This window comes from Suncus etruscus, chromosome 13 (genome assembly GCF_024139225.1).
Source record: "Suncus etruscus isolate mSunEtr1 chromosome 13, mSunEtr1.pri.cur, whole genome shotgun sequence".
NCBI lineage: Eukaryota > Metazoa > Chordata > Mammalia > Eulipotyphla > Soricidae > Suncus > Suncus etruscus.
In genome coordinates this window covers 28,134,797-28,161,736 of record NC_064860.1, presented here as the reverse complement: position 1 = coordinate 28,161,736, position 26,940 = coordinate 28,134,797, and the positions used below count along the sequence as shown (strand labels likewise).

At 38.0% G+C, this 26,940-nt stretch overlaps 2 protein-coding genes across 2 annotated transcripts in view; both read right to left on the bottom strand.

The window, feature by feature from the left end:
• Nucleotides 1–26,940, bottom strand: part of FAM162A (family with sequence similarity 162 member A) — a 497,431-nt gene that overhangs the window by 156,801 nt on the left and 313,690 nt on the right. The window lies entirely within an intron of this gene.
• The window catches only part of LOC126026167 (protein mono-ADP-ribosyltransferase PARP14-like), a 62,253-nt gene that overhangs the window by 20,448 nt on the left and 14,865 nt on the right, over nt 1–26,940 (bottom strand). The window contains exons 6-13 of the mRNA XM_049785866.1: nt 21,868–23,960; nt 21,640–21,780; nt 19,426–19,662; nt 18,667–18,888; nt 10,921–10,999; nt 7,816–7,965; nt 4,596–4,658; nt 3,905–4,072 (exon numbers count right to left, since the gene is read on the bottom strand). Coding sequence (XP_049641823.1) covers nt 3,905–4,072; nt 4,596–4,658; nt 7,816–7,965; nt 10,921–10,999; nt 18,667–18,888; nt 19,426–19,662; nt 21,640–21,780; nt 21,868–23,960 — 3,153 coding nt within the window. The remainder of the gene's footprint in view (nt 1–3,904; nt 4,073–4,595; nt 4,659–7,815; nt 7,966–10,920; nt 11,000–18,666; nt 18,889–19,425; nt 19,663–21,639; nt 21,781–21,867; nt 23,961–26,940) is intronic.

Below are 26,940 nucleotides of genomic sequence, written 5' to 3'. Positions count from 1 at the left end.
CTGGCCACTCCATGTATATTTTTAAGACTACTTCCTTGATAAGATCATATAACATTTCATAAAAATCAATGAAACCAATTCTATATCAATGGCAAAAAGTCATTGTAGTATAAAAATTCCTTGATTAATTGGTATTATAGATTCAGGATCCATTTGATTTTCCCTATTTCCTTTCTCCACCAATATTATAGAAAGTAAGAATAGATCTCTTTAACTAGGCTTTGGAGACAATTGTTGGAATGTAGATGTCTTTTCCCCAACACAAAATCAAACCAGAGGTTTCATTTATTTATTTATATTGGATGGAGATGGAAAGAAGGTTGTTATCTTTTCCAAGGATGTAGTGATAACATGATATTGAAAAAATTTAAATGAGAATGTTCAGATACATTTATTATCAATAAACATGAGACATATTCCAGTGTAGATGCTTAGTGGTTCATTTAGTACATACTGAATGTGATATGGAGGTAAAGAGATGTTCCAGCAGGGAATCATAGGACACTGAGAGAAATTATCACAGAGAAAACTGTGTGACAGGTAATGATATATAACTCCTTTTATGTTCAGAGGACTAGATCTTTTCTGAGAAAGATAAATATATATGTAGAATATGCAGGAGTCATTGGAGTGGGGTGTCAGGTCTACTGAGGAAACTGATAAAAGTGTAGACAAGAGTCTAGAGAGATACTACAATGAGTAAGGCAACTGCATGATCCTGATCCAGATTCCATCCCAAGTACTTCATAGGGTCCTTGGAGCCCTGACAGGAGTGATCCATGAGCACACAACCAAAAGAAGCCCTGGCATAAACCCAATCTATCATAGCTATTTACTTCCTAGATATTTATGTACAACTCAATATTTATACACCACATGTAGAGCCAGAAAATATTTAATGCTTTTGCTCACAAATCTAGAGAAACATATGGATAAGAATGTGGTAGTAGTGAGAGATTTTAACAAGCCATTATTGATACTAGACAGATCCACTAGGCAGAACATTAGCAAAGACATAAGAGCCCTAAATTAGAAACTAGAAGAACTAGGACTAATGGACCTATACAGGGCCTTTTATCCTCAAAAAGTTAAATACACATTTTTGTCAAGTGCACATGGAACCTTCTCTAGGATAAACTATGTTTTAGAAAATAAGTCTAAATTACATAAAGTCCCAAATATAAGAATTATACCAAGCCCCCTATCAGACCACAATACGACAGAGATCAAGATTGACTGTAAAAGAATGTGGAGAAAATCTAACACCTGGAGATTAAACAACATGCTGCTCAACAACAGCTGGATCAAAGAGAAAATCAAGGAAGAAATAAAAAGATTCCTTAAAATGATTGACAATGACAAAACAAAATGCAAGAATCTATGCGACACAACAAAAGCAGTAATAGGGGAGAAATTCATAGCAATACAGATATACATTCAGAAAGAAAAAAATGACAAAATCAACAACCTAAAGGGACAACTTAAATATCTGGAAAACCAACAGCAAAAGAACCCAAACACAATCAGAAGAAGAGAAATAATAAAACACCAACATCAACAACATAGAAATATGCTATTAGCATTTTCAAGAAACACCATGAAAGTGTAAATAAAGACAAACAAATGAGACTGCATTAAAAAGGAAGCTATTGGGTCAAAGCTATAGTACAGTGGATAGAATATTTGCTTTGCAAGTGGCTGATCTGAGTTCAAGATTAGACCCAGAACCATAAAGTATACAGAAGAATATGTAGATTTAACTCTCTATGACATTGAAACTAAAGACATCTTTAAGAGGAAACACCACTGTTCAAACAAGTGAAAGCAAAGATAAACAAATGGAACTATATTAAACTTAGAAGCATCTGCATCTCAAAGAAAATAACGACTAGGACACAAAGGCCACCCACAGAATGGGAGAAACTATTCACCCAAGACCCATCAGATAAGGGACTAACATCTAAGATACACATACAAGTTACTGTCAGAACTTAACAAAAAAAAACTTCTAAGACCATCATAAAATGAGGATAAGAAATAAACAGATACTTCCTCAAAGAAGAAATACAGATTGTCAGAGGCACATGAAAAAGTGCTCCACATCACTGTTTATCAGGGAGATGCAAATCAAAAACAACAATGAGATACTGTCTTACACCAAAGGGATAATGTGATTATCTCACAAATCTCACACACACACACACACACATACACACACACACACACACACACACACACACACACACACACACACACACACGAAGAATCAGTGTTGACAGGGATTGGGGATAAAGGAACTCTTGTTCACTGCTGGCGGGAATGTCATATAGTCCAGCCTTTCTGAAAACAATATGGATATTCCTCAAAAAACTGGAAATTGAATTTCTATATGATCCAGCAATACCACTCCTAGGTATATACCCTAGGAATACAAAAACATAATACAAAATTTCCTCTGCAAGCCTATGTTCATTGCAACTCTATTTACAACAGGCAGAATCTGGAACCAACCCAGATGTCCAACAACAGAGGAGAGGCTAAAAAATTGTGGTACATATATACAATGAAATACTATGCAGCTGCCAGGAAAAATAAAGTCATGAAATTTGCCTATATGTGGATGGACATGGAAACTATTATGCTTGAGATGAGTCAAAGGGTGAGAGATTGACTCAGAATAGTCTAACTTACTCTGTGGAATTTAAGAAAAATAAAAGACAGTATGGTAATAATAATAAGAGATAATAGAAATGAGGTTTGGAAGGACCAGCCCATAATAGGAAGTTTACCACAAAAATGGGTTAGCACAGTTAGAGAAATGACTACACTAACAACTATCATGACAATGGTAGTGAGTGAAAGAAATAGATTGCCTATCTTGAGGACAGGCAGGGGATGAGGAAGGGGTGTGAGGGGGGTCATTGGTGATGGGAAGATTGTACCAGTAAAGGTGGGTGTCCTTTTTATGACTGAAACAACAAATATGTTTGTAACCATGGTGATTAAATAACTATAGTAAAAACACCATGGATATTATAAGGATCCAAAAAGGGATGTCGCATTTATTAAGGTTAATTGTTGAGCAGCCCAGAATAAGACTGAGCTAACCAGAATTGGTTTTCTGAGCAATGGAATTATCAACCAAATACTGAGACTGCATAATCTCAAACTAATGCTGACACTAATGAGTTCAATTCCACATCAATTCCTCATCAGAAGGGATGAAGAGGTTTGCCTTCTGGGACCTGCTCATTAAGCAGGACCAAAGAAGATGTCTCATCATAAATATAATTTATATTTCTAGGGAACGCACTAAAAGAACTAACACTAGTAATGATAAATCTGAGGTCCCATTCTTACAGGTGAAGAATTACATGAGGTAAACAAGAAAGTCAAAGAGATAAGTGGACCAAAAGGAGGATGTTGCAGAGAGGTGACTTTGTGATTCATAGAACCATTGGTTCTGATAACTGAGAAGCTGAGAAGCTTCTGTACAGAGAAGACATGTACACCCCCAGAGCCTACTGCTGATGAGATGAGAGAAAAGGCAGAAAATGTCTCTAGTGTCAGCTATTGAAGATATGTGTATGCACTGATTTCTCTTTCAAGAAGAAAGAACAGAAAAACTCAAAATAAGATCCTGTAAAAAGGAAAAGGAACTGATGAAAAATAAGAGATGAACTTTCCCCCCCTTCTCTTCCTTCTCAGAAATATTAGTATAAAGTCTAGTATTTCACTACATGCTTCAGTTTCTTTCTATTTTCCTCTTGTACTTGAACCATGTATATGCAGACTAATCTGGGATAAAGAAATTGATCTCTCTCTGTATTATCAAGGTCAACATCATCAGATCATAGAGAAAGTGGGTGCTTTGGGATTTAGCCTTGCTATACAGTCTACATACCTGTTCCTATAGCGGGGAGGCAAATGGAGGAATAATTCCGTTTTTCACATTCTTGCAAAACACAGGAAATGGAATTCTTGACATCTTTTCCACCATTGACATGAACTATATTCTTACACTTCAACAATCCACCTTCAGTAACAATATAATCACTATTGCTCTGTCGAGCTGGAAAACACACAAAAATGTAAAATTTGAGATATACTCTTTGATTGTATAAAAATAAAACATCTAAGGGCCGGAGCTATAACACGTCAGTAAGGCATTTGCCTTGCACATGGCCAACACAGGATGGACCTGGTTCAAAACCCAGCATCCTATATGATCCTCTAAGCCTGTCAGGAGTGACTTCTGAGCATAAAGCTAGGAGTAACCCCTGAGAGCCACCAGGTGTGACCCAAAATAAAAAAATAAAAAAATGAAGCATCTAGTTTGCTAAATCAATCATTTAATAAAAATGAGATTTCTGATATGCTACCTTTGATGAATATTTCTTGTTTACTTTCTTGCTTTGACTTTGATTTTTTATTTTTATTTTATTTTAATACTAATGGTAATTTCTTAATAAAATGTATAATTTTTAGACAAATACTTTGTCTCTTCATTCCAAACTCTTCTCATAATCTCCCCACAGCATCCCCAAATCAACCATTTGCTCATGATTTCAGACCCCAAAAACATTATGCCATACCTTGAAGAGAACACTGCATTTCCACTTCTTTTCCAGCACTTTCCAAAATTGCTTTGGAGACACCTACATGAGAAAATCAAGATAGTTTCAAACATGAGTAAAAATATCAGTAGAGCTCACACAGAATAGAATAAATGCCTTATCATTATTATTATTATTATTATTATTATTTAAATGCCTTATTATTATCTTCATCTTAGAAACCATAATTATGAATATTTGTAATGAAGTTGACTAAAAGCTAATAAAACCACTTTACCAATTATTAAAAATCATGTCAGGGCCGGGAAGGTGGCGCTGGAGGTAAGGTGTCTACCTTGCAAGCGCTAGCATAGGACGGACCGCAGTTCGACCCCCCCAGCGTCCCATATGGTCTCCCCAAGCCAAGGGCGATTTCTGAGCGCATAGCCAGGAGTAACCCCTGAGCGTCAAATGGGTGTGGCCCCAAAACAAAACAAAAAAACAAACAAAACATGTCAGAATAATTAAATAGTATGCTTTTCTTAGAAACTAGATTAGTGAGGCAGAGAGGTGTCTCCATTGTCTGTGAAGGAGTCCACCCTGCTGTGAGATTGACAACTGGGAGAAGTTGAGGGGACCTGTTGGCTTCCCATGTTTCTTTTCGTTTCTCTCTTTCTAAATAATGAACCCCACCATAACATGCAGAAAAAAATCACACTACGAGCGTGACAATGGGGAAATCTCACAGGCAAACACCATGCACAGAGAATGAAGATGATAGCTCTGATGAACCAAAAAACACCAACCATCTGATTAACCTCTCAGATAAGGAGTTTAGAATAGAAATATGGAAGATCCTCATGGAAATCAAACAAAACATAGCTCTAGCTGAACAGAACACAAAGACAGAAATCAGAAAACTCCAAACTGAAATAATAGATATAAAAAACGCAGTAGCTGAACTGAAAAACTCAATGGACAACCTCTCCAGCAGGGTAACAGCAGCTGAGGACATAGTCAGTGAATGGGAAGATCAAGTGCAAAACAACTCCATATAGCAGAAGAGATTGGAAAAGAACCTTAAGGCAAATGATCAGACAATGGAAAAAAGTACTCAAGGAGGTGAACAGATAAAAATAGAAATTTTTCATAAACTCAAAGGAAACAACATAAGAATCATTGGAGTCACAGAGGCCCAGGAAGGAGATCTCCAGGATGAATCAACAGTCAAAATCATCATCATAGAGAAACCCCCAGAGCTAAAGATTGCATGCCATCAAATCCTGTATGCCCGAAGAGTACCAGCTAAAAGAGATCTGAAGAAAGACACTTCAAGACACATCCTAGTTACAATGATGAATCCCACAGATAGAATACTGAAAGCAGCAAGATCAAAAAGGGAAATTACATTCCAACAAGCATCCTTAAGACTTAGAGCAGACATGTCACAAGAAACTCTCAAGGCCAGAAGACAGTGGTGGGATATTGTGACAAGACTAAATGAAATGGATGCCTCACCTAGAATACTGTACACAGCCCAATTCACGTTCAGGTTTGAAGGAAGGATATACAGCTTCATGGATAAGTAACAGCTCAGAAACTTCACAGATGTAAAACCAGTCTTAAAGGAAAAACTGAAAGGTCTACTTTAAGACAAGACAGACCAACAGACACACCAAACTTATACGCAAAGATGACATTAAATCCTATGACAATCATCTCCCTCAATGTCAATAGACTAAATGCACCAATTAAGAGACACAGAGTGGTGAAATGGATCAAAAAGATGAACCCAACTTTATGTTGCCTACAAGAAACATACCTGATGGGACTGGAGAGATAGCATGGAGGTAGGCGTTTGCCTTGCATGCAAAAGGAAGATGGTTCGAATCCCAGCATCCCATATGGTCCCCCGTGCCTGCCAGAAGCGATTTCTGAGCACAGAGCCAGGAGTAACCCCTGAGCGCTGCCAGGTGTGACCCCCCCCAAAAAAAAAACAAAAAAAAATCAAGAACATATTCTTCATTAGAGCATCTGGGACATTCTCTATACTACATGAGACACAAAATATTTATATATAATAAGAGGATTGGAAACAATATCAAACATTATGTCAAACAATGATGATTTAAAAATAATCATCAGGGAGATGCAAATCAAAACAACTATGAGGTACCATCTCATGCCTGTGAGATTGGTACACATCACAAAGAAGGAAAACAAGCAGTGCTGGCGGTGATATGGAGAGAAAGGAACTATTTTTCACTGCTGGTGGGAATGCCGTCTAGTCCAACCTGTATGGAAAGCTATATAGAGATTCCTCCAAAAACTGGAAATTGAGCTCCTATATGATCCAGCTATACCACTCCTAGGGATATACCCTAGAAACACAAACTTACAACATAAAAATCCCTTCCTCACACCTATATTCATTGCTGCACTATTTACAATAGCCAGACTCTGGAAACAACCAAGATGTCCTTCAACAGATGAATGGCTAAAGAAACTTTGGTACATATACACAATAAAATATTTTGCAGCCATCAGGAGAGATGAAGTCATGAAAGTTTCCTATACATGGATGTACATGGAATCTATTATGCTGAGTGAAATAAGTCAGAGGGAGAGAGATAGATGTAGAATAGTCTCACTCATCTATGGTTTCTAAGAAAAATAAAAGACATTTTTGCAATAATCCTCAGAGACAAAGAGGAAGGGCTGGAAGCTCCAGCTCACAACATGAAGCTCACCATAAAGAGTGATGTGTGCAGTTAGAGAAATAACCATATTGAGAACTATCATAACAATGTGAATGAATGAGGGCAGTAGAAAGCCTGTCTAGAGTACAGGCGGAGGGTGGGGTGGGGAGGAGGGAGATTTGGGACATTGGTGATGGGAATGTTGCACTGGTGAAGGGAGGTGTTCTTTACATGACTGAAACGCAACCACAATCATGTTTTTAACCAAGATGTTTAAATAAAGATATTAATTTTAAAAAAGAAAAAAGAAAATTCAAGTGTTCAAGTATAAATTATTTCTTGGTAAATTTGTAGTTGCCACTTGTAATTACCATTTGCAATTAACACGTAGAGCTTGATAGTTTACAATAATCAATACAGTTTAAATAAAAGCTGTGGATGCTAACAAATGAAAAAATAAACTAGATTAGTAATACACTTTAGAGTATATTGAACTGATAGGACTCCCCTTTCAAGATTTAGTTGAGTGCTCCACCAGTCAAAATTCTTGAAGCATATACCTGTTTTGAGAGTAAATGTGTTTGATGTTGAATTTACAATTATATCTGCTTCTTCTTTGGTGATATCTCCAGTAGCCACCTGGAAAATGATGGGACCAATCTTCATCTGATGTATTTCTTTGGAAGGGCTAGAAACCATCCCATAGAAATCTATATAGGAAACAAATAAAGTGAAGAACCAAGTTAACAACAGAAATTGTGGTTGGGTCTCATATTCTCAGGCGAGACTCTGACATGTGTATTCTCTGTTTGTCACCTTTAATCTGACCCTGACCTTGAACTAGGGATGCTCTGCTTTTTGGAAAAGATAATAAGTTGGAATTTAAAATATGAAATTATGAAATCAGAGAACTAGCACTTGCCTTGCAAATAAATGGCTGTCTTGGATTATATCCTCAACAATTCATATGGGTGCCTATATCCCACTAGGAGTGAACCCTGAGCACAGAGACATAAGTAATCCCTGGACATAGCCAGGTATGGCTTACTGTGCCCTCTTCCCATTAAAATTTACTGTGGGGAAAATTTACTGCCGATAGCACAGTGGTGGGATGTTTGTCAGCTGACCAAAGACAGTCCTGGGTTCAATCCTCAGCGTCCCATATGGTCCCTCAAGCCAGGAGCAATTTCTGAGTGTATAGCTAGGAGTAACCCCTGAGTGTCAACAGGTGTGGCCCAAACACCATAAAACAAAAATTACTGCATAGGTTTAAGTATATAATAATTAGAGAACTTGATAAGAAATCACTAAAAATGATCAATCTGAAATAGAGAAAAAGATAATATATCTTGAGGGACATTAGCAAAAAATTTAGTATAGTAGGTAGGGAGCTTGCCTTGTATGCAACCCAGCTGGATCTGATCCCCAGCACCATACATGATTCCCTAAACCCACTTTTTCCCCAACCCCAGAGTGACCCATGTGTGTGCATAACTAGGTATTACTCCTGACCACTGCCAGTTGTGGCTCCCCACACAAAGATATAAAATTCATGTATTTGCAGTCAGAAAGAGAAAGAGCTAGTGCTTAAAATATTCATAGAAAAGATTGAATGGAAGACATATATCCTCTTATCTAAGAATACTCAATCCTAATAATAGGAGAAATTCAAATAGAGCAATGAAAAGTAAAGGAAAAAAAACATTTGGTTGGTATTGTTGCTTTACATAGGGCAGTCTGAAAACACGAGTCACAAAGTAGAAAATATTAATATGTTAGAAGTTAACATCTCATGGATTAGCAATTGGCACAGACATACAGGTTTTGCACATAAAAGAACTGGGTTTGAACCTTGTTATCACAAGCCAAAACAACCAATAAAGAAAGAAAAAAAGAAAATTAGTAGTTCACCAGCATTTAATCATCCTTTTTACAGATTAAAATTTGGCTGCCTCCTCTTTGTTCAAGATCACAATAACATACTTTATTTATTACAATTTTTTCATAAAATCACCACTAGAAACTAGAAAACAAATAATACTATAAAAATAGGTGGATGAGATGAACCGATACTTCCTAAAGAAGACATACAAAGAACCAGTTGGTATATTAGAAGACACTCTTCAGGGGCCGGAGAGATAGCATGGAGGTAAGGCGTTTGCCTCTCATGCAGGAGGTCATCGGTTCGAATCCCGGCGTCCCATATGGTCCTCCCGTGCCTGCCAGGAGCAATTTCTGAGCCTGGAGCCAGGAATAACCCCTGAGCACTGCCGGGTGTAACCCAAAAACCACAAAAAAAAAAAAAAAAAAGACACTCTTCATCATTTACCATTAGAAAAAGGTAAAGTAAAACAACAATCAGATTGGCACACATAGGAAAGAATTAAAACAACTAGTGTTGAGATGGATGTGAGGGGAAAAGGAACTCTCATTCACTGTGTGTTGGAACATTAACTGGTCCAACTTGTTTCTAGAACATATGCTAAGTCCTAAAAAATAAAACCCTGAGATTTGAGCTTGCATATGACCCAGCAATCTACTTCTTGGCCTCTATTCTAAGGACCCCCAAAGACATTTGTATCCTCTTTGTTCACTGCAGCACTATTCACAGTAGTAGTCAAGGTCTGAAGCAAGTATGCAAGATGACTGGGTAAAGAACTTGTGATACATACAAACATATATATGCAAAACACACTACAAAATGGAATACTGCTCAGCTATAAGAAAAGGTGAAATCAGGCTAGATAGATAGCACAGTGGATAGGGCACCTGCTTTGTATGTGGCTTGCCCAGGTTAAATCTTCACCCTTAATAGTTTCCTCAGTCTCACCAGAAGTAAGCCTTGAACACAACTGGATGTGATCCAAAAAACAAAAAGTAACAAAACAAGCAACAAAACACACCTAATATATGAAGTAAATGTAGAGCTTTAAAAAAGAAAGCAAGAAATTATGAAACTTTGCAATTTACTACTATGTGAATGAAAGTAGAGGGCATTGTTTTGAGTCAGAAGGAGAGGGACAGATATTAAGAGATCATTCTCATATGTTTTATGTAAAGAACCATAATAAAAGATCATCAAATAGTATGCTAGCAAAGTTAACATAAATAGAAAGTTAACATAAAAATAAATAACATGGGCCCGGAGAGATAGCACAGCGGCGTTTGCCTTGCAAGCAGCCGATCCAGGACCTAAGGTGGTTGGTTCGAATCCCGGTGTCCCATATGGTCCCCCGTGCCTGCCAGGTGCTATTTCTGAGCAGACAGCCAGGAGTAACTCCTGAGCACCGCCGGGTGTGGCCCAAAAACCAAAAAAAAAAACAAAACAACAAATAGATCAACAAGTAGTATGTTAACACAGTTAACATAAACAGAGAGTGCTGATATACAGAATGAACTTACCTGTGTGTGGGTGTAGGAGGGGTCCCTGACATTGGTGGAAGGAAATGGGCACTTAGCAGGTTGTTTTGTGTTGTGTTGGAATGATATATGTATAAAACTATCATTAATGGTATTGTAAATTTTGATGCCACAATAAAAAGGGAGGAAAAACAAAGCAAAAGATAAAGCAAAGGCTTCTCCTAGAGATAATCATCCTTATCATTTGTCCCCATCACTAAATAGTTATCTACCACTTGAAAATAATAAACAAACTTTACTTTAACCTTGAGCATCTTCAGCCTGAAAAGTTTTGTCACTGCAGAAATTTTCACTTGTCCTTTGGGCAAATACATCTGAAAATGCCTGGAAATATAAAGACTGTTTAGATCACTAGAATCCTCAAGAAATTAAATAATCTGTTTTATCAGGGTTTTTTTTTTATCTTAAATACAAGACATTTAAAAAAGAACAATCCAAAATTATGTTTTATTTTTATAAATATTTTCAAATTAAAAAGAAGACAAAATTTTGATTCTGTAAACATATCCTACAAAAGTTATCATAGATATAAGCAATATATAAATGATAGTATCTTTATTACAGTGCTATTCATATAGAGAAAAAATATAACATAAAAATATATAAAATACAACATATATTATTAAACTGCTTTTAATATGTCCATATGTGAGAATATTTAACAATCACAAAAATGCATTTTCAAAGTGAAATGGGAAATTACTCTTTTATGCTATTAAATTAATGAAGAGACTGTTATGCTTTCTCAGATTAATGAGACTATGAATTTCATCCAAAAGTTATCACTTTCTTTCTCCTTGTAAACAAAAAACAGATATGGTTGTCAGAATAAGTAACATATTGGCAAGAAACTAATAGAAAATGGGAGGATTCAGAGAGACTAAGAAGGAGGCTCAGGAGTGAACCCTGAGAACAGCTGGGTTTGTACCAATATGTTCTCCCCACATAAAAAAATCACCCAAATATTAGCTTCTAAAATATGTATTATTTAGAGCAGGGTAAGTATGTGCTATGTATTCAGTCCTGATCCATGGCTACCTTGTACAAGCAAGTCATAGGGATTGCTCAAAAGAACATGTACCAGGAATTACTCTAGTATGTGGGTTAACCAAATGGACCACATATTTTCTTGTTTGGTATGGTGCTTAGAACTCAGGTTATGCTAGTTTCTAAAAAAAAAAAGTTAATATACTTTCAGGACCTCTCAGACAGTGGGGCCATCATGCTATGCAACATATCATACAGTGGGGTTATTACATACACCACAGTACTGAAATTTAAAGTTATGGCCTTACACCTGTTAGTTAAATGCTTTAAACTGATGTATCATCTTCTGGGCCTTTATAGTTTAAGATGAGAAGTCACCTCATTAAATGAGAACGACATAATTCAAAAAGGCAAAAACACTAAGTGCATGCAGGGAGGCTGAAAAAAGTAATATTGATTAACTGTTGGTGAGATGTAAATTTCTTTTTTCTCTATGGTAATCAATATGGGAATTTAGAAAAATAAAGCCACAATAGTACCCAGAAATTCCTCTTCTTAGGTAATTTTCTTTTTTTTTTTTTTTTTAGCAATCCCCATCCTAAGAACACTACACATGAATTTGAAAAAGGTATATACACACCTAAGTTTATTATATCACTATTTACAATAGGCGAGACCTAGAAATATCCCAAGACCCAATAACATATGGTGAATAAAGAAAATGTGGCATACAAACAAAATGGACTCTTACTGTGCTATTGATCTTTTCTCTAACTTGTGAAGCAAAATAAGCCAGAAGGAAAAATACAAAAATCAGATGGCCTCATTCATGCGTAAAGAATCAAAACAAGGGAAAAGAAAATGTCTAATAACAACAAACTTCCAGAGTTTGATGACAGAAGAGGTTTTTATAAATTATAAATAAACAGAGGTTATTATAAAAGAGGTATAATGCTAGGTATGGAAGAATATTTTCACTTTGGTGTTGGATGTGGTGTGGTAATATTGTACCTCTAAAACTAATAAAAATTGTCAGTCAGGGGCCCGGAGAGATAGCACAGCGGTGTTTGCCTTGCAAGCAGACGATCCAGGACCAAAGGTGGTTGGTTCGAATCCCGGTGTCTCATATGGTCCCCCGTGCCTGCCAGGAGCTATTTCTGAGCAGACAGCCAGGAGTAACCCCTGAGCAACGCTGGGTGTGGCCCAAAACAAACAAACAAACAAAAAAAATTGTCAGTCAATGTTACCTTGATATATACAATAAATAAATATTTATAAGTAGTCTCTAGATCTAGAAAAAGTGCTAAATACACATAAAAATTCACATAGTCCAAAGATCCATTGGTATCTCTAATGTTTCTGCCTTTGCTGTTTATTTTCTTGCCACATCTTTCAAGCATTTTATGTTGTCTACTTTTCTGGACTATGAGAACTTGGAGCATAGTACTTAGTATTTCTTTTTCTCCCATAATAATTAGTACTGTGACTCTTCCATAGATGCTTAAAGAATTACAGAGCCACAATGATGCTTGTAAATTCTGTATTAAAGTGTTTGTATTTGAATTGGAGATAACATATGGGTATGTTGGGGTCAGGGGCAATGTGCCCCTCCATCCTTTCAGCGCCTTGAGGGTTTCAAAGAGACACAGACCATGCACAAGCAACAGGTGAGATTTAATCTGACCGGTCAGTGTCATCTGCTGAGACAGATCTCAGAGCAGAGACCCTGAGGCTCTTTTCTGCAGAGTTTATATAGGAATTTTCAAAGCAAGAACAGCACTTTTCCTTATCAGTCATAGACGCAGCTATGAACAAAGGCTTACATTAAAAAAGCATCATAACTTTGAGAGACACATTCAATGAACAAAGAGATGACCTATAAAACTTATCAATCCTAGTGTTACATATTGCAGGTGTCAGCTTATCACAGTGGGCCAGGACCCTGGCCTTGTTAGTTGTAGAGAAGAAAGGGGATTATTAAAACTCAAGGTTCAAATGTAGCTAAAGGTTAGAGTTCTTGGCACAGAGTGGTACATACGTCAGCCTTAGAAGCATGGGAGTTGGGCTTTCTGGCGCCAAGAGCCCCCTCTGGCTGGTACTGCTCGAATCACTTTAGGCTTATAATAATTAGTAATAGTAAATGAGTACTTATCAATTAACTTAACTTATTGATATATCCTATAAAGCTCAAAACTTACTTAAAGTGGCAGTTATAAACTAACAGTGAGCATAAATGAGTATTGATCTCACATGCCCAAGACTGGTCTTATCTTCCAGGCTTGCTGTCCTTGGGAGCTGTGAAAGCAGACCTTGCTTATCTTTAGTTCAAGCTAGCTGTCTGAAACATTTTCCTGTCTGAGGCCTCTTTGTTTCTGTAGCTCTCACTTTTCTGGCAGATTTCTGTTAGCAGGCTAGAATTCTAAAATAGAGCAGTCCTTTGAAAAAAGAGAAGTTAAAAAAATATGTATCCTAAAAACATTTAAGAAATCTTTCCTCATCAGGTAGAACACTTATATTGCATGAAGATAACTTGGGGTCATCTGACATGCCTTAGAACCTCCAAGAACCACCAGGAGAGATCCCTGAGTGCAAGTCAGAAGTAAGCACTAAACAGTGCTGGGTGTGGCCTCCAAAACAAAACAATAGTCAAAAATGTTTGTGTGGAGGCAACCCTCTTAATTCTAATCTAATATAAAAAGAGCACTAAGAAATATATAAATTTTGCTGGGAGGCTTGGCAGACCCTCAGCCATTCCCCTATTTCTCCCCTGGACTCTAGGCCTGGCCCGAGTGCCACCTCGGTGGCCTGCTGTGGGTTCTAGGTGGGCTCTATTAGGGGTTCCCAGGCTTCCCCCTCCCTACTCTGGGAGGAGGAGCTGAGGGAGGGGCCCGGCAGATAGCTGGCTTCTGGTGCCTTGATCCTGGAGGTCAACTCTTCCCAGGTATGGGGTTAGGGGACACTCCATTCCGGAGGCTTACTCCCTAGCTTGGGGGGGGGGTGTGCTGGGAGGCTTGGCTGGCCCCCAGCCGTTCCCCTACTCCCCTACTCCAGGCCTTCCTTGGTTGCCGGCCCAGGAAGACTCTATTGTGGTCCTCAGGCTTTCCCCCTTTCTCTCCCGACACTAAGGGGGGGACACATAGGGTGGATGGCGGGCCAATGCAGCACTAGTGTATGTCGGGACATTATGTCGTGACATTCACTGGTATTTTTTCTTCTCATTGGTCTCCATTTCAAAAACCATATATATTTAAAATAAAAATGGGAGGACTGACTCTCAGCTTGGGAAGAGACCAGTTCGGGTGGGAGTACCATATATTTTCAAAATAAAAATGAGAGGATGGACTCTCAGGCTGGAAAGAGGCCAGTACTCTTTACCTACTTGTTTACTCAGTGGCCTCTTGGCCTTTCCTTCTTTCATTGTGTAACTGTGGTTGCTACCATACTAAGTTTCTGATTAGTTCCCATAAACGGTGACAATTGAGTCCACTGTCTTAAGTTAGATTGTTTATTTTCCCTACTTTTTATTTTTTCTCCTCTTTGTGAACTGTTCAATAAGGTATTTTGGTGAAAGAGTCCCTCTCTATCTTTCCTTCCCTTTGTTATTTGTTAAATAAGGAAGTTTGTAGAAGTGTCCCTCCATTTAACGTTTATATAAGAACCAAGTCAATTGGACTGTTGGACTTGTTCTAGCATCCCCATAGGCATCAATATATTCGCTGTGAACTGTTCAATAAGGAATTTTGGTGATAGAGTCCCTCAGTTTAATTCTTATGCTTGAACCAGGTCACGGGGATTGTTGGACTTATTCTTGTGGCCCCCTTATGCGCTGATAACGCCAGGTGGCATTATTACTTGTTTGCATGGGCACATTAAAATGGAAAATACTATACATACAAATAAGTTCTTATCTAATAGAGATAGGAACACACAAATCTTGTGGTGCAATGGAACCTTACACCCTGAACATTGACATGATGACCTGGCACAGGCCTCAGAGGTTTGGGCATTCTACATTCACCCCTGAACTAGGGAAGCCATCTATGAAACATCCAAAGTTGTCTATGACATCACCTGGAAGCAATCCTCTACCAGAGAAGACCCTACTGCTGCTCTGACATCGACTTACTCAAAAGAGTCTTCCCTTAATACTGAGAAGATTTAAACAACAACAACCTGCGTACTGGTCAGGGCTTTCTGCATTGCCCTTTAATTGTGAGTTGAAATGATACACTGCTCCACACCATCCCGACTTCAATGTAGAATATACAGATTCCAGGATCTTCAATATAGAAACATGATACCAACAACAGAGACTGTGTGAAAAATAAAACTGTATGGGCACTACAGACAATGACCTGGATTGGACAAACTAGTTTACATGGAGCCTAGAATTGGTCTTATGTCAGGAAACTTCAGGGTTAGGGTCTCCTTGTATTTAGACCAAAGTTTATCCTTTCCATGTCCCCCATACTTTGGTGGGCCCATGCAAACGATAATTGCCACTCTAACATTGTTTTTACAGTGCTCCTTTGACTCTAAATCTTTAAGAAACCACTAGTAAAAATATCTGGAACTGCAAAAAAAAAAAAAAAAAAAGGTTTACATTAGTGTTAACATATATGCTTTTAGTTACACGATCATTCTGGGGGATAAAGGAGAAGGGATATATGCTTGGGAATAGGGATGAAGGGAGGACAACACCGGTGGTGAAAAGGCCCTCATTTATTGTCACTGTGTACCTTAAATATCACTGTGTAAGATTTGTAATTCACTTTGGCCACAAAAAAGTTTAAAAGAAAAAGAAAAGAAGAAAGGAGGGACTTAGCCTTGTGCTAAGTACCATCCAATATGGGGAGTTAGTTCCAATTCCTTTCTCTACAACTTTTCAATAAACTTTTCCACCTTCTAAAAAATTAAAGGGGGAAAGCAAAAAGAAAAAAAAAAGAAATATATAAATTTTATTCTATATGTGAACTTCATTGGATTATGATTCAAACTAAAAGGCTTTAAATACAAAATAAAAACATTTATAAGGTACTTATTGACATTGACTTCCTAATTAAAAATAACAATTACTATTTTATATATGAAATATATATATGTATGAATTACTATTGTGCTATTGAAAAATAATCCTATCATGTAAAAAAATAATTTTGTTTGTTTTTGGTTTTGGTTTTTGGGTCACAACCGGCAGCGCTCAGGGGTTACTCCTAGCTCTACACTCAGAAATCACTCCTGACAGGCTCGGGAACCATATGGAATGCTGGGATTCCAACCACCATCCTTCTGCATGCAAGGCAAATGCCTTATCTCCATGCTATTTCTTCAACCTTTAAAATAACTAATTGACAAAACTGTCTACTACTTTTGCTTTAAAATAATATAGAGAAATAAAAATAGAGATGAACAACATTTGTTGGAAGTTGATCATTTGTAAAGATGAGTGAAGGAATAAGCAAATTTCATGACTTCATTTTTTCCTAAAGGCTGCATAGTATTCCAGAGGTCCTCAACTTTTTAAACCGTGGGCCAATTCACTTTCCCTCAGATCATTTTGAAGTAAAAAACAAAATGGGAACAAGTACAATATTAAAAATTAAGAACATCTAAAGTTAAATCAACAAACTTACCAGTATTTCACTGGGAACTATATACCAGCCTTTGGTAGGTAGTAATTTGAGGATTCCTACCTGAGACGGAGGGGAAAAGCTGAGAGACAGAGCTGAGAGGAGTTGGAGAGTGTGGTGCACATCCCACACGTATGCACTACAGGCCCAGGATGAGTCAGCTGCTAAGCAGGACATACAGCAGCCCCCATAACACATAGTGAACAGGATAAAGGTCCTAAGTGAGCCACATGTGGCCTACAGGTTGTAGTTCAAGGACCCCTGGTGTAGCTGTACTATATTTTCATTAGCTACTCATCTGTTGTCAGGCACCTGGATTGTTTCCAGATTCTGGCTATTGTAAATACATGGATGGACATGGAGTCTATTATGTTGAGTTAAATGAGCTAGAGGGATAGAAACAGATGTGGAATGATCTTACTCATTAGTGAGATATAAGAAAAACAAGAGATAGTATGGTAGAAAAACCCAAAGACAACAGAGGAAAGGTCAGGAGGTCCAACCTAGGATACAAAGAAAGCTCACCACCACAAAGAGTGGTGAGTATAGTTAGAGAAGTTTCAACTAGGACAATAATAGTTAGAACTGATCACTCTGGCCAAGAACTCAGTGCTGAAAGTGGAGAAATTGTCAAGGCACCCTTCATTAACTATAATACAAACCACAGTGTCAAAAAGGAAAGAGAGTGAGTGAGAGAGAGAGAGAAAGAGAGAGAGAGAAAAAGAGAGAGATAGAAAGAGAGAGAGAGAGAAGCAATTTGCCTGCCCTAGAGCAAGGCAGGGGTTGATGAGATGGGCAGGAGGGAAAAGGAAGACATCAGTGATGAGGAGAGTGAAGGATGGTGTTTATTGTATGACTGAAACCCAACAATGAACAATTTTGTAACATGGTGCTTAAATAAAGCAATTTTTTTAAAAAATGAGTGAAAGTTTGTCAATAAAATTAATAATGCCATAAGTTAAACTTCTGCATATGTTTGAACTTTCTTAAAAAGAAGTAAAAAGTGGGCCTGGAGAGATAGCATGTAAGATAGGAGGTAAGGTGTTTGCCTTTCAAGCAGTAGGTCGGTGGTTCTAATCCCGGCATCCCATGTGGTCCCCTGAGCCTGCCAGGAGCAATTTCTGAGCATAGAGCCAGGAGTAACCCCTGAGTGCTGCCAGGTGTGACCCAAAAAACAAACAAACAAACAAAAGAAGTAAAATGTTTTTCTATATCTAAAAATTTACTTGAAATTTTCCCACCATACACTGATCTATATTGTTATTTTTCTGAACAACATGAGAGAAATAATGTATTATATAATAAAACATTTCAAAATGTAGAGTTACATTCAAAATGTAGTCAGTTACAAAAATAAATTGGTTGAAATTGTACCTGAATATTTTCATGATCACTCGGGTGCAAGAGAAAATGAACCTCTTGTACAGTTGTTGCTTGGTTCTTGCTACTAAATTTAAACACTTCAGAGAGGACCAACTCTGCAAAAACTTTTTTAGGAAAGCCCAAATTTCCAGTTCCTATTGCTGGAAATGTAATTGATTTCAAGGACAAGCTCTCAGTGATCTCTAAACATTTTCTGATTATGTCTTCCATGATCTGAAAAGCAAAAGTTCGTCTTTTACATATCTTGCTTACAAATGGAAGTTTCAACAAAAAAGCAAAATAAGTTATAACAACCTATGTCTAGTCCTTTTTACTCTCAACAGATGCTAAAGACAAATGGAGGATTAGATGAGGAAAGAACAGAAAAAGTGAGGCCCTCCAAAAATGAGGGAAATTTACTTAAAATGAAGAAAATGAACAAAGCAATGACTGAGCTAACTGTTTTAGTTTTTTATCCATTTTTTTCATGCCCTTGTCTGGATTTTCTCATTAAAGAAATATTATCAATAACTTTACTGAGCTAAAAGAGTACTTGGCAGTAACCAAACGTATATTTTAATTAGTTTCCAAGAGAAGTAAGTTAGAGCTGCAAGAATTTGCCATAAAGATGGAATCTTAGGAAGATTACATGGAATCTTAGAAAGCAACATGATTTTTGAAAGAAAAAAAAAAAGAGATTTAATCTATGTGTGTATGGAAAGAAAGTCCGAGGGCTACCCAATTTCCGGGGACTGACAACCCAGAACTCACCCTGTGTGCAGATGCGCTATCATCTCTCCAATTGGGAGCCACCACATGAAATACACAAAGACAGGACAGATTACAGCCACTTGTTTGAAGAACTGTGCCCACCTCCACCATCGTGTTCTTTCCAGCTCTATTTAATTCTTTCTGCAGCTCTAGCCCAGCATTTTTCAAGAAGGCACGAGAAAGGGGCCCGCTATCAAGTTCAAGATCCGAAGAAATGGAATTGACAATAACTTCAGTCTTAAAGAGAAAAAAAAAAAACAACAATGTGTTTCAAACAGCAACAACAACACAAAAAAATCATGCATCAATGATCACCAGCAAAGAAGGCACAGTAAGATGGTTTAGTTTCAGATTCTGAAATAACACTTTGAAGCAAAATGTTATGAAAGATAATATTTCTAGGACAACAGAGAACTGCTTAAGAGTAATAGATGACTAGTTTGTGATGGGTGATGTGACAGGAAATGCCTTCAATTATTTGTGAAGATCACTTTGAGTAGAATTTGAAAAAGTGATATATAGTAGGCAGAGGAAGAGATAGGGAAGTCATTTGGGAAAGAGAGAGAGTGAAACCAGCAGAATAATTTGTGAACTCTAAGCAGATTAGTTTGGCTTTCAGAAAGCTTTTGCAGCAAAATGGCGCGAGTCAAGCTAAAAATATAGCACCTGGAACACTCATACGCAGTAAGGATCCATAAAAACTTTTAACAACAGAACAATGAATGTGAACATTAGTTAATCAATTAAAATTAATTTAATTGATTATATTAATTGAATAATTAATTTTAAATTAATGAAAATTTAAAAGTCAAGGGAAAAAGTAAGAGAATGTAAATGAGTGATTTTTTTCAAAGCCATTATTGGACCATGAGATAATACAGGACTTAAGGTACTGCCTTGCATGCTGTGAACCCAGGTTTGATGCCCACCACCACGCTGTTCTCCAAGCTCTGCCAGGAATGACCCATGAACAGAGCCAAGAGCAGTCTCTGAGCTCTTCTGGTTGTTCGCCTGACTTCCAAAAGCAACCCACTGCTGCTTTGCACGAGTCATCAAAAGGAACTGTGAAGCAGGTGCTGTGACATCAGAATGCACACATAGACTGTGTAAAAGGAATGGAAGCAGTGTCACACAGTTCAGGGTTCAAGGAGAATGAGGAACAAAAGTCGTTCTAATTACAAACTCTTGGTCAAAAACTGTATCGCTTGTATTTCTGTAATGACATTTTGAACTGTCCTAATATTGAGAATGTATGAGGGAAATGGAGAGCCTGTTTAGAGTACAGGCAGGGGTCGGGTGGGGAGGAGGGAGATTTGGGACATGGGTGATGGGAATGTTGCACTGGTGATGGGTGGTGTTCCTTTTATGACTGAAACCCAAACACAATCATGTATGTAATCAAGGTGTTTAAATAAAAAAAAAAAGAAAAAAAATAATTTGCACTCTAACTTGACTTAAACTAAAAAAAAAAAAATTACTTTAAAACAACTCAGTGGGTGAAGTCTAAAACATCCAAATCCAAACAGGCCATATCAAGTGTCACTTGTGAGTTGTAAATAAACCACTTAACTGCTCTGTCTTATATTTTTTTAAATAGAAATGAGAAAATTAATAAATGGAGAATCCATCACATGGTACCAAAGAGGAAAAATGTAGATAAAGCACACTTAGTATTATATCTCCATATGGGAAATAAACCATGTAAATTATGATATTCAAGCTTACTGATAGTAGGGATCTAAGTTCAAATTTTTATTTAATTTAAAAATTAAAACAAAAAATATCTGAAACTGAGTTCCAACTGAACAAAAGGGAGATATTTTACCAAGTGGAAGAGATGAATACAAAGCATGTACCTGACAGGGAATCTTCATCATTAGACTATAAAGAACTCTTTGTTTAATAATATAGTTTAAGTGGGCAAAATTATGTGAAAAAATACCTGTAAATATGTATATGATATTTCTGGTATATGTGACTATATAGTGAGTTACATACCTGTACCCACTTTGTGACTACAGACACTTGAACAATCTTAACAAATACCTTGGTGAGGTATCAATTTTTTAAGGAAAATTAAAACTAAGCTGTTTAACAACAGGGGTGGAGAAAACTGCTCTCTTGGTTCTGGTTCTGTCCTCAGTCCTAGCCTTCCTTTAACAACCATTTGGGGTCGCAACATTCTGTTGGATGTTCAGTACTGGAGACACTCACCCTTGCACTCTGCACATCTCCTTTAACCATCAGGACCTTCATGCCTTCTGGGGTCCATAGAATTTGTCTGTCTTCATAATCCTTCCAGGGGTTGCTGGAATGAGCCAGAGGATTGAGAGCTGGCTTGGATACAGTTGGAGGGCTCTTACTATTTGCTTGCTCAAAAGAAGTAGATCTACAGATGGGCACTGAGTAATTTTGTTTTTGAAGGGTAGAAGGTTGGCAAAATAAGTCTTTTTGAAACTTAGTTTTTACAGTTTCAGCATAGGCTTTAACTTTTTTCTCATCTGCATCTATTAGATAAATTTCACTCAAGGCGTGTTGTTCTGAAATTAATCGGGAGTATTCCATGATGGCCAAAACAATGGCATCCATACTCTGTGGTAAGGGAAAGCCCAAGATTCCAGGGATAGCGATGGACCTATATTTGTGGCTTTCAGCCAAATGCAGGCTTTCTAGTACAGCTTTTTTTAATAGGTCCGCACACTTCTTAGCCTTATTCTTCTCCCTCTTGGGTACTACTGCGTGAATCACGTGGTCATATGGGAGGTTTCCTGCTTTGGAGATGGTGGCAGAGCCTGGAAGAATCTTGCCCTGGCTCTTCACTATCCGGTCACAATCATGTTGGAGCTCAGGGCCTGCGGCTTTTGAAAGAAAAGCCGCAAGGCCCCAGTTATGCTTTAGATCCTCATTAGCTGCAACCACCACCACTTGCACCGGAAATCGGGCCAGATCACCCTGTTGCACAATCAGTGATACCCCCTGGGCCAAATCTGTCCTGAGGTAGAACTCCTGCCTGTCACTGTCAACTCCCTCCTTTCCTTTATTTTTCTGAAGTTCAGTAAAACAACCAAATAGCCGTTTCACCTCACTTTTATAAAACCAAGCTTTTTCCTGAAAGAATTTTCTGGCTCCTGGCTTGTCAATCTGGATGCTTTTAATACAGACTGAGTCCCGAGCGTGCCTAATGAGGTTGATTCCCTCCCCAACTTGGCTCTTGGGGCCGGTTAGTAAAATGCTCTTTGGGTAGTTTTCTGAATTAAATTGCACCTGCAAATTTTTTGACTTTAACTGTTGCCAGAGTGCTTTCTTTTCTGACTTTAAATAATAAAAAGCTAAGGGAGGTTTAACTTCAATTGACTTCTTGATTATTGTGTTTTTTTCCAGGAAGCCGAGAAGGGAAGCATGGACTTGATTTACATCTCTCACACAACCTGCTATGACGACCTTGGAGGCAGTTTCTGAAATGAACTCATGAATTACTACAGATTTTGATGAAGTGTGGTACTTTTGCAATCTACTGATGAGTTCTTTCCATTTCTTTGCATGAAGAACTGTTCTGTCCTCGACCTCTATGCACTTATAAGTTAAGGCATTCATTACTTGCTTTTCAGCTTCTACTAGGCCTTCAGAAGAACAGCTAGTTAAAAGAATAGTTGTAGACTGTAACTCATAAATGGCAAGTATTTTCTGTGCTATAAAAAGAGACCTAGAAAATTCTATACAATTTACCTGTTGCAAAAATTGAAAAACTTCAGGGGAAACCTGAATGTCCTTCTGGGACATGCTGTATACCTTCTCCTGGATCTCATACTTGACTTTATACACATCTGGGAGGGATCCTTTGAGGCACATGTGCTGAGAGGCATCATCATAAACCATCTCAATCTCTGGGTATTTGGTTTGGATACACTTCAGTGTCTCACTTTGGCACAACAGAGAATACTTCCCTGGAGAAACAGCCAGTTTTTCACTCAGACCTTGTTGTCTTCTGCTAAGCTTTTGAGCTGTCTTTTCTACTAATTCCTTGATTTCTGACTCAGTGCCTTCTACATCTTCCGATCTTCCCACCAAGGTAACAGTCTCCAGAAGTGTATCAAACTCAATTAAAAGATTGTTGTCTTCTATCGTTTTCTTAATTGTGTCCCAAGTGATTGGGTCTGCCTTAAATGAGGTGACTTTGTATTTAGACCTAAGGCCAGAGAATACTGTAGCAGCATCTTGCTGCCAGGTATTTATTGTTTCTCTTCCTTGATTGTTTAAAGTGGCTGTAGGTATGATGGTAACTTCCCCATTGAATTGGGACCAAGATAACTCACAGTGACAATGTGCCATTTCCTTATTTATCTCTTCAATCAAATTATTCTTTTTCTGCAAGAACTTCCATAAGGGTTGGCCCAGGGATTCTCTGAATGGTGCTGGAAGCTTAATCAGAGGTTTCTCCTTTCCATACAAGGCTATGCCCAGTGATTCGTAGTATGGGAACACTGAGAGGTGCACATCATTGAGTTCAAATTTCTTGGTCAAGATGGTATCTAGGACTTAGAGGAAATAAATAAAATATAACCACAGCATGTTCTGTTTATCCTGAAAAGCAAAAACCTTTCCTATTCTATTGAATGAAACCCACATGGTTATAGGATATTTGCCTCTAACATTAACATTTTCATATGTTTCAAAGCAGCACTGCTCTCAAAGTGCTCAAATATACTTGATATGTATAACATTGAAAAGGCATTCCTTCTTTACCTAGAATACTGCACCCAGCAAAACTTATTTTCAGGTTTGAAGGAAGCATACATAGCTTCAGAGATAAACAACAGCTCAGAAACTTTACAGACTCAAAATCAGCCTTAAAAGAAAAACTGAGAGGTCTACTTTAAGACAATACAGCCAACAAACACACACAAATTTCTATATACAGATGACACTAGGAGCTAGAGCAATGCAGTAGCGGTAAGGCATTTGCCTTGCATGTGGCTCACCTAGGATGAACTGCGGTTTGATCCCCTGGCATCTCATATGGTCCCTCGATCCAGGAGCTATTTCTGAGCACAGAGCTAGGAGTAACTTCTGAGTGCCACCCGGGTGGCCCAAAAGTAAAAAAAAAAAAAAAAAAAAGATGACACTAAATCCCATGACAATTATCTCTCTCAATGTCAATGGACTAAATGCACCAGTTAAGATACACAGAGTGGAAAATGGATCAAAAAGCTGAATCCGGGCCCAGAGAGATAGCACAGCGGCTTTTGCCTTGCAAGCAGCCGATCCAGGACCAAAGGTGGTTGGTTCGAATCCCGGTGTCCCATATGGTCCCCCATGCCTGCCAGGAGCTATTTCTGAGCAGACAGCCAGGAGTAACCTCTGAGCAATGCCGGGTGTGGCCCAAAAAAAAAAAAAAAAAAAAAGCTGAATCCAACATTCTGCTGCCTACAAGAACAAACATAGAATCAAAATAAAAGGCTGGAGGAAAATATCCAAGCAAACAACTCCCTTACAAAAGCTAGAGTGGCTATATTGCTATCTAATGACATAAACTTTAAACTCAAAAAAGCTATCAGGGACAAAAATAAACATTTTGTACTAATCAAGGGATATGTACAACAATGAAATCACACTCCTAAACATAATTGCACCCAATGAGGGACCAGCAAATTATTTAATACAATTGTTGACAAATCTAAAAGAATACATCACTAACAATACAACAGTTGTGGGAGACCTCAACACTTCATCATTTGATAGGTCAACCAGGCTGAAACCCAATGAGAATACACTAGCTCTAAAAAGAAAAATGGAAATGGACTAGTAGATATATATATAGAGAGAGAGAGAGCACTCCATCCCAGAAAACTGAATACACATTCTTCTCCAATGCACTTGGGTCATTCTCAGGATAGACTACATGCTGGCCCATAAAACATATCTCCATAAAATCAAGAGGATATAGATTGTAAAGACAACCTTTTCAGATCACAGTGCACTAAAATTAGAAGTGAACTACAAAGGGACACAGAAAAAAAACTTCAACACCTGGAAATTAAACAACGAGCTACTTAAAAACCAGTGGATCAGGGATAAAATCAAAAGAGGAGATCAAAATATTCCTGGAAAAAATTAGAATGAATACACAAATGATCAAAATTTATGGGATAAGCAAAAACAGTATTAAGAGGAAAATTGCTTTGCAAGCACACATCGGGAAGGAAGAAAGGGCCTACATAAATAGCTTAATGACACAGCTTATAAAATTAGAAAATGAACAAAAGGAACCAAAAATAGGGAGGCAGAAGGAAATAACAAAGCTTAGAGCAGAAATCAATGAAGTGGAAATCCAAAAAACAATCTGTACTTCTCTGGCTCCACACCTTGTGGGCAGAACTGCTCACCTCTAAAGAGCCCTCAGAAAACAACAGCAGAGAGGATCAAATCCCAGGCCACAGGACAGCAGAGAGAAACCCAAGATGCCTGCCATGTTTCAGGTCAAACATCAGAAACCCAGGAACTTTTCTTAATATAGTCAAGCCATCTACTGCAAGCTAATGGTAAATATTATTCTCAATGAAGATAAACTAAAAGCCTTTCCTCTGAATTCTGGTACAAGACAAGGCTTCCCTCTCTCACTACTCCTATTCAACATAGTGCTGGAAGTTCTTGCCATAATGATTAGGCAAGAAAAAGATATCAAGGGCAACCAGATAGAAAAAGAAGAAATCAAGTCCTCACTATTTGCAGATGACATGACACTATATACAGAAAACACTAACAACTCTACCAAAAAGCTTCTTGAAACAATAGATTCAGAGCGATGTGGGTCTGCATACTTCCCCATGGGAGGGATGTGCTGCTCTTTTCCCAAATCATTTCTCACTTGTCTTTGTTTGTTTGTTTGTTTTGGGACACACCTGGTGATGCTTAAGGGGTTACTATGGTTCTGCTCCCAGAAATCGCTCCTGGTAGGCTCAGGGGACTATGTGTGATGCTGGGAATCAAACCTGGATCTGTTCAATGTTGGCTGAGTGCAAGGCTAATGCCCTACCATACCACTATGCTATAGCTCTGGCCCCTTCTCACTTGTATTAAAGGTGACTGACACAAGTTCCAGCTCTGGTAGTCCATATGGCCCCCCAAGACTGCCAGGAGTAATCCCTGATCACAGAACCAGGAGTAAACCCTGAGCACTGCTGGTGTGCCCCTTCTCTCCCAAAAGAGCTTAGTCTATAGGAGTCATTTACCAGAGTATAAAACCTGTCTTGTCACATGCTATGTAATATTAGTGACACTAGCTGGCTCCTATGTTTCCTCATTTCAAAAAATATAGACTATAAATAGAAGTTTCTATGAGGAAATATCCAGGACATTTTTATGTCTCCTAGACCATGGAGAAGAAGGAATGAGGAGGAAAGAGGGAAGGAAGAAAGAGGGAGTAGATGAGGAGGTGAGTTTAACAGTCATGTAACATAAAAGGGTAGGGCAAAGGGGACTTTCAAAAACCCTACACTTGTCATATGTTCGGAGCCC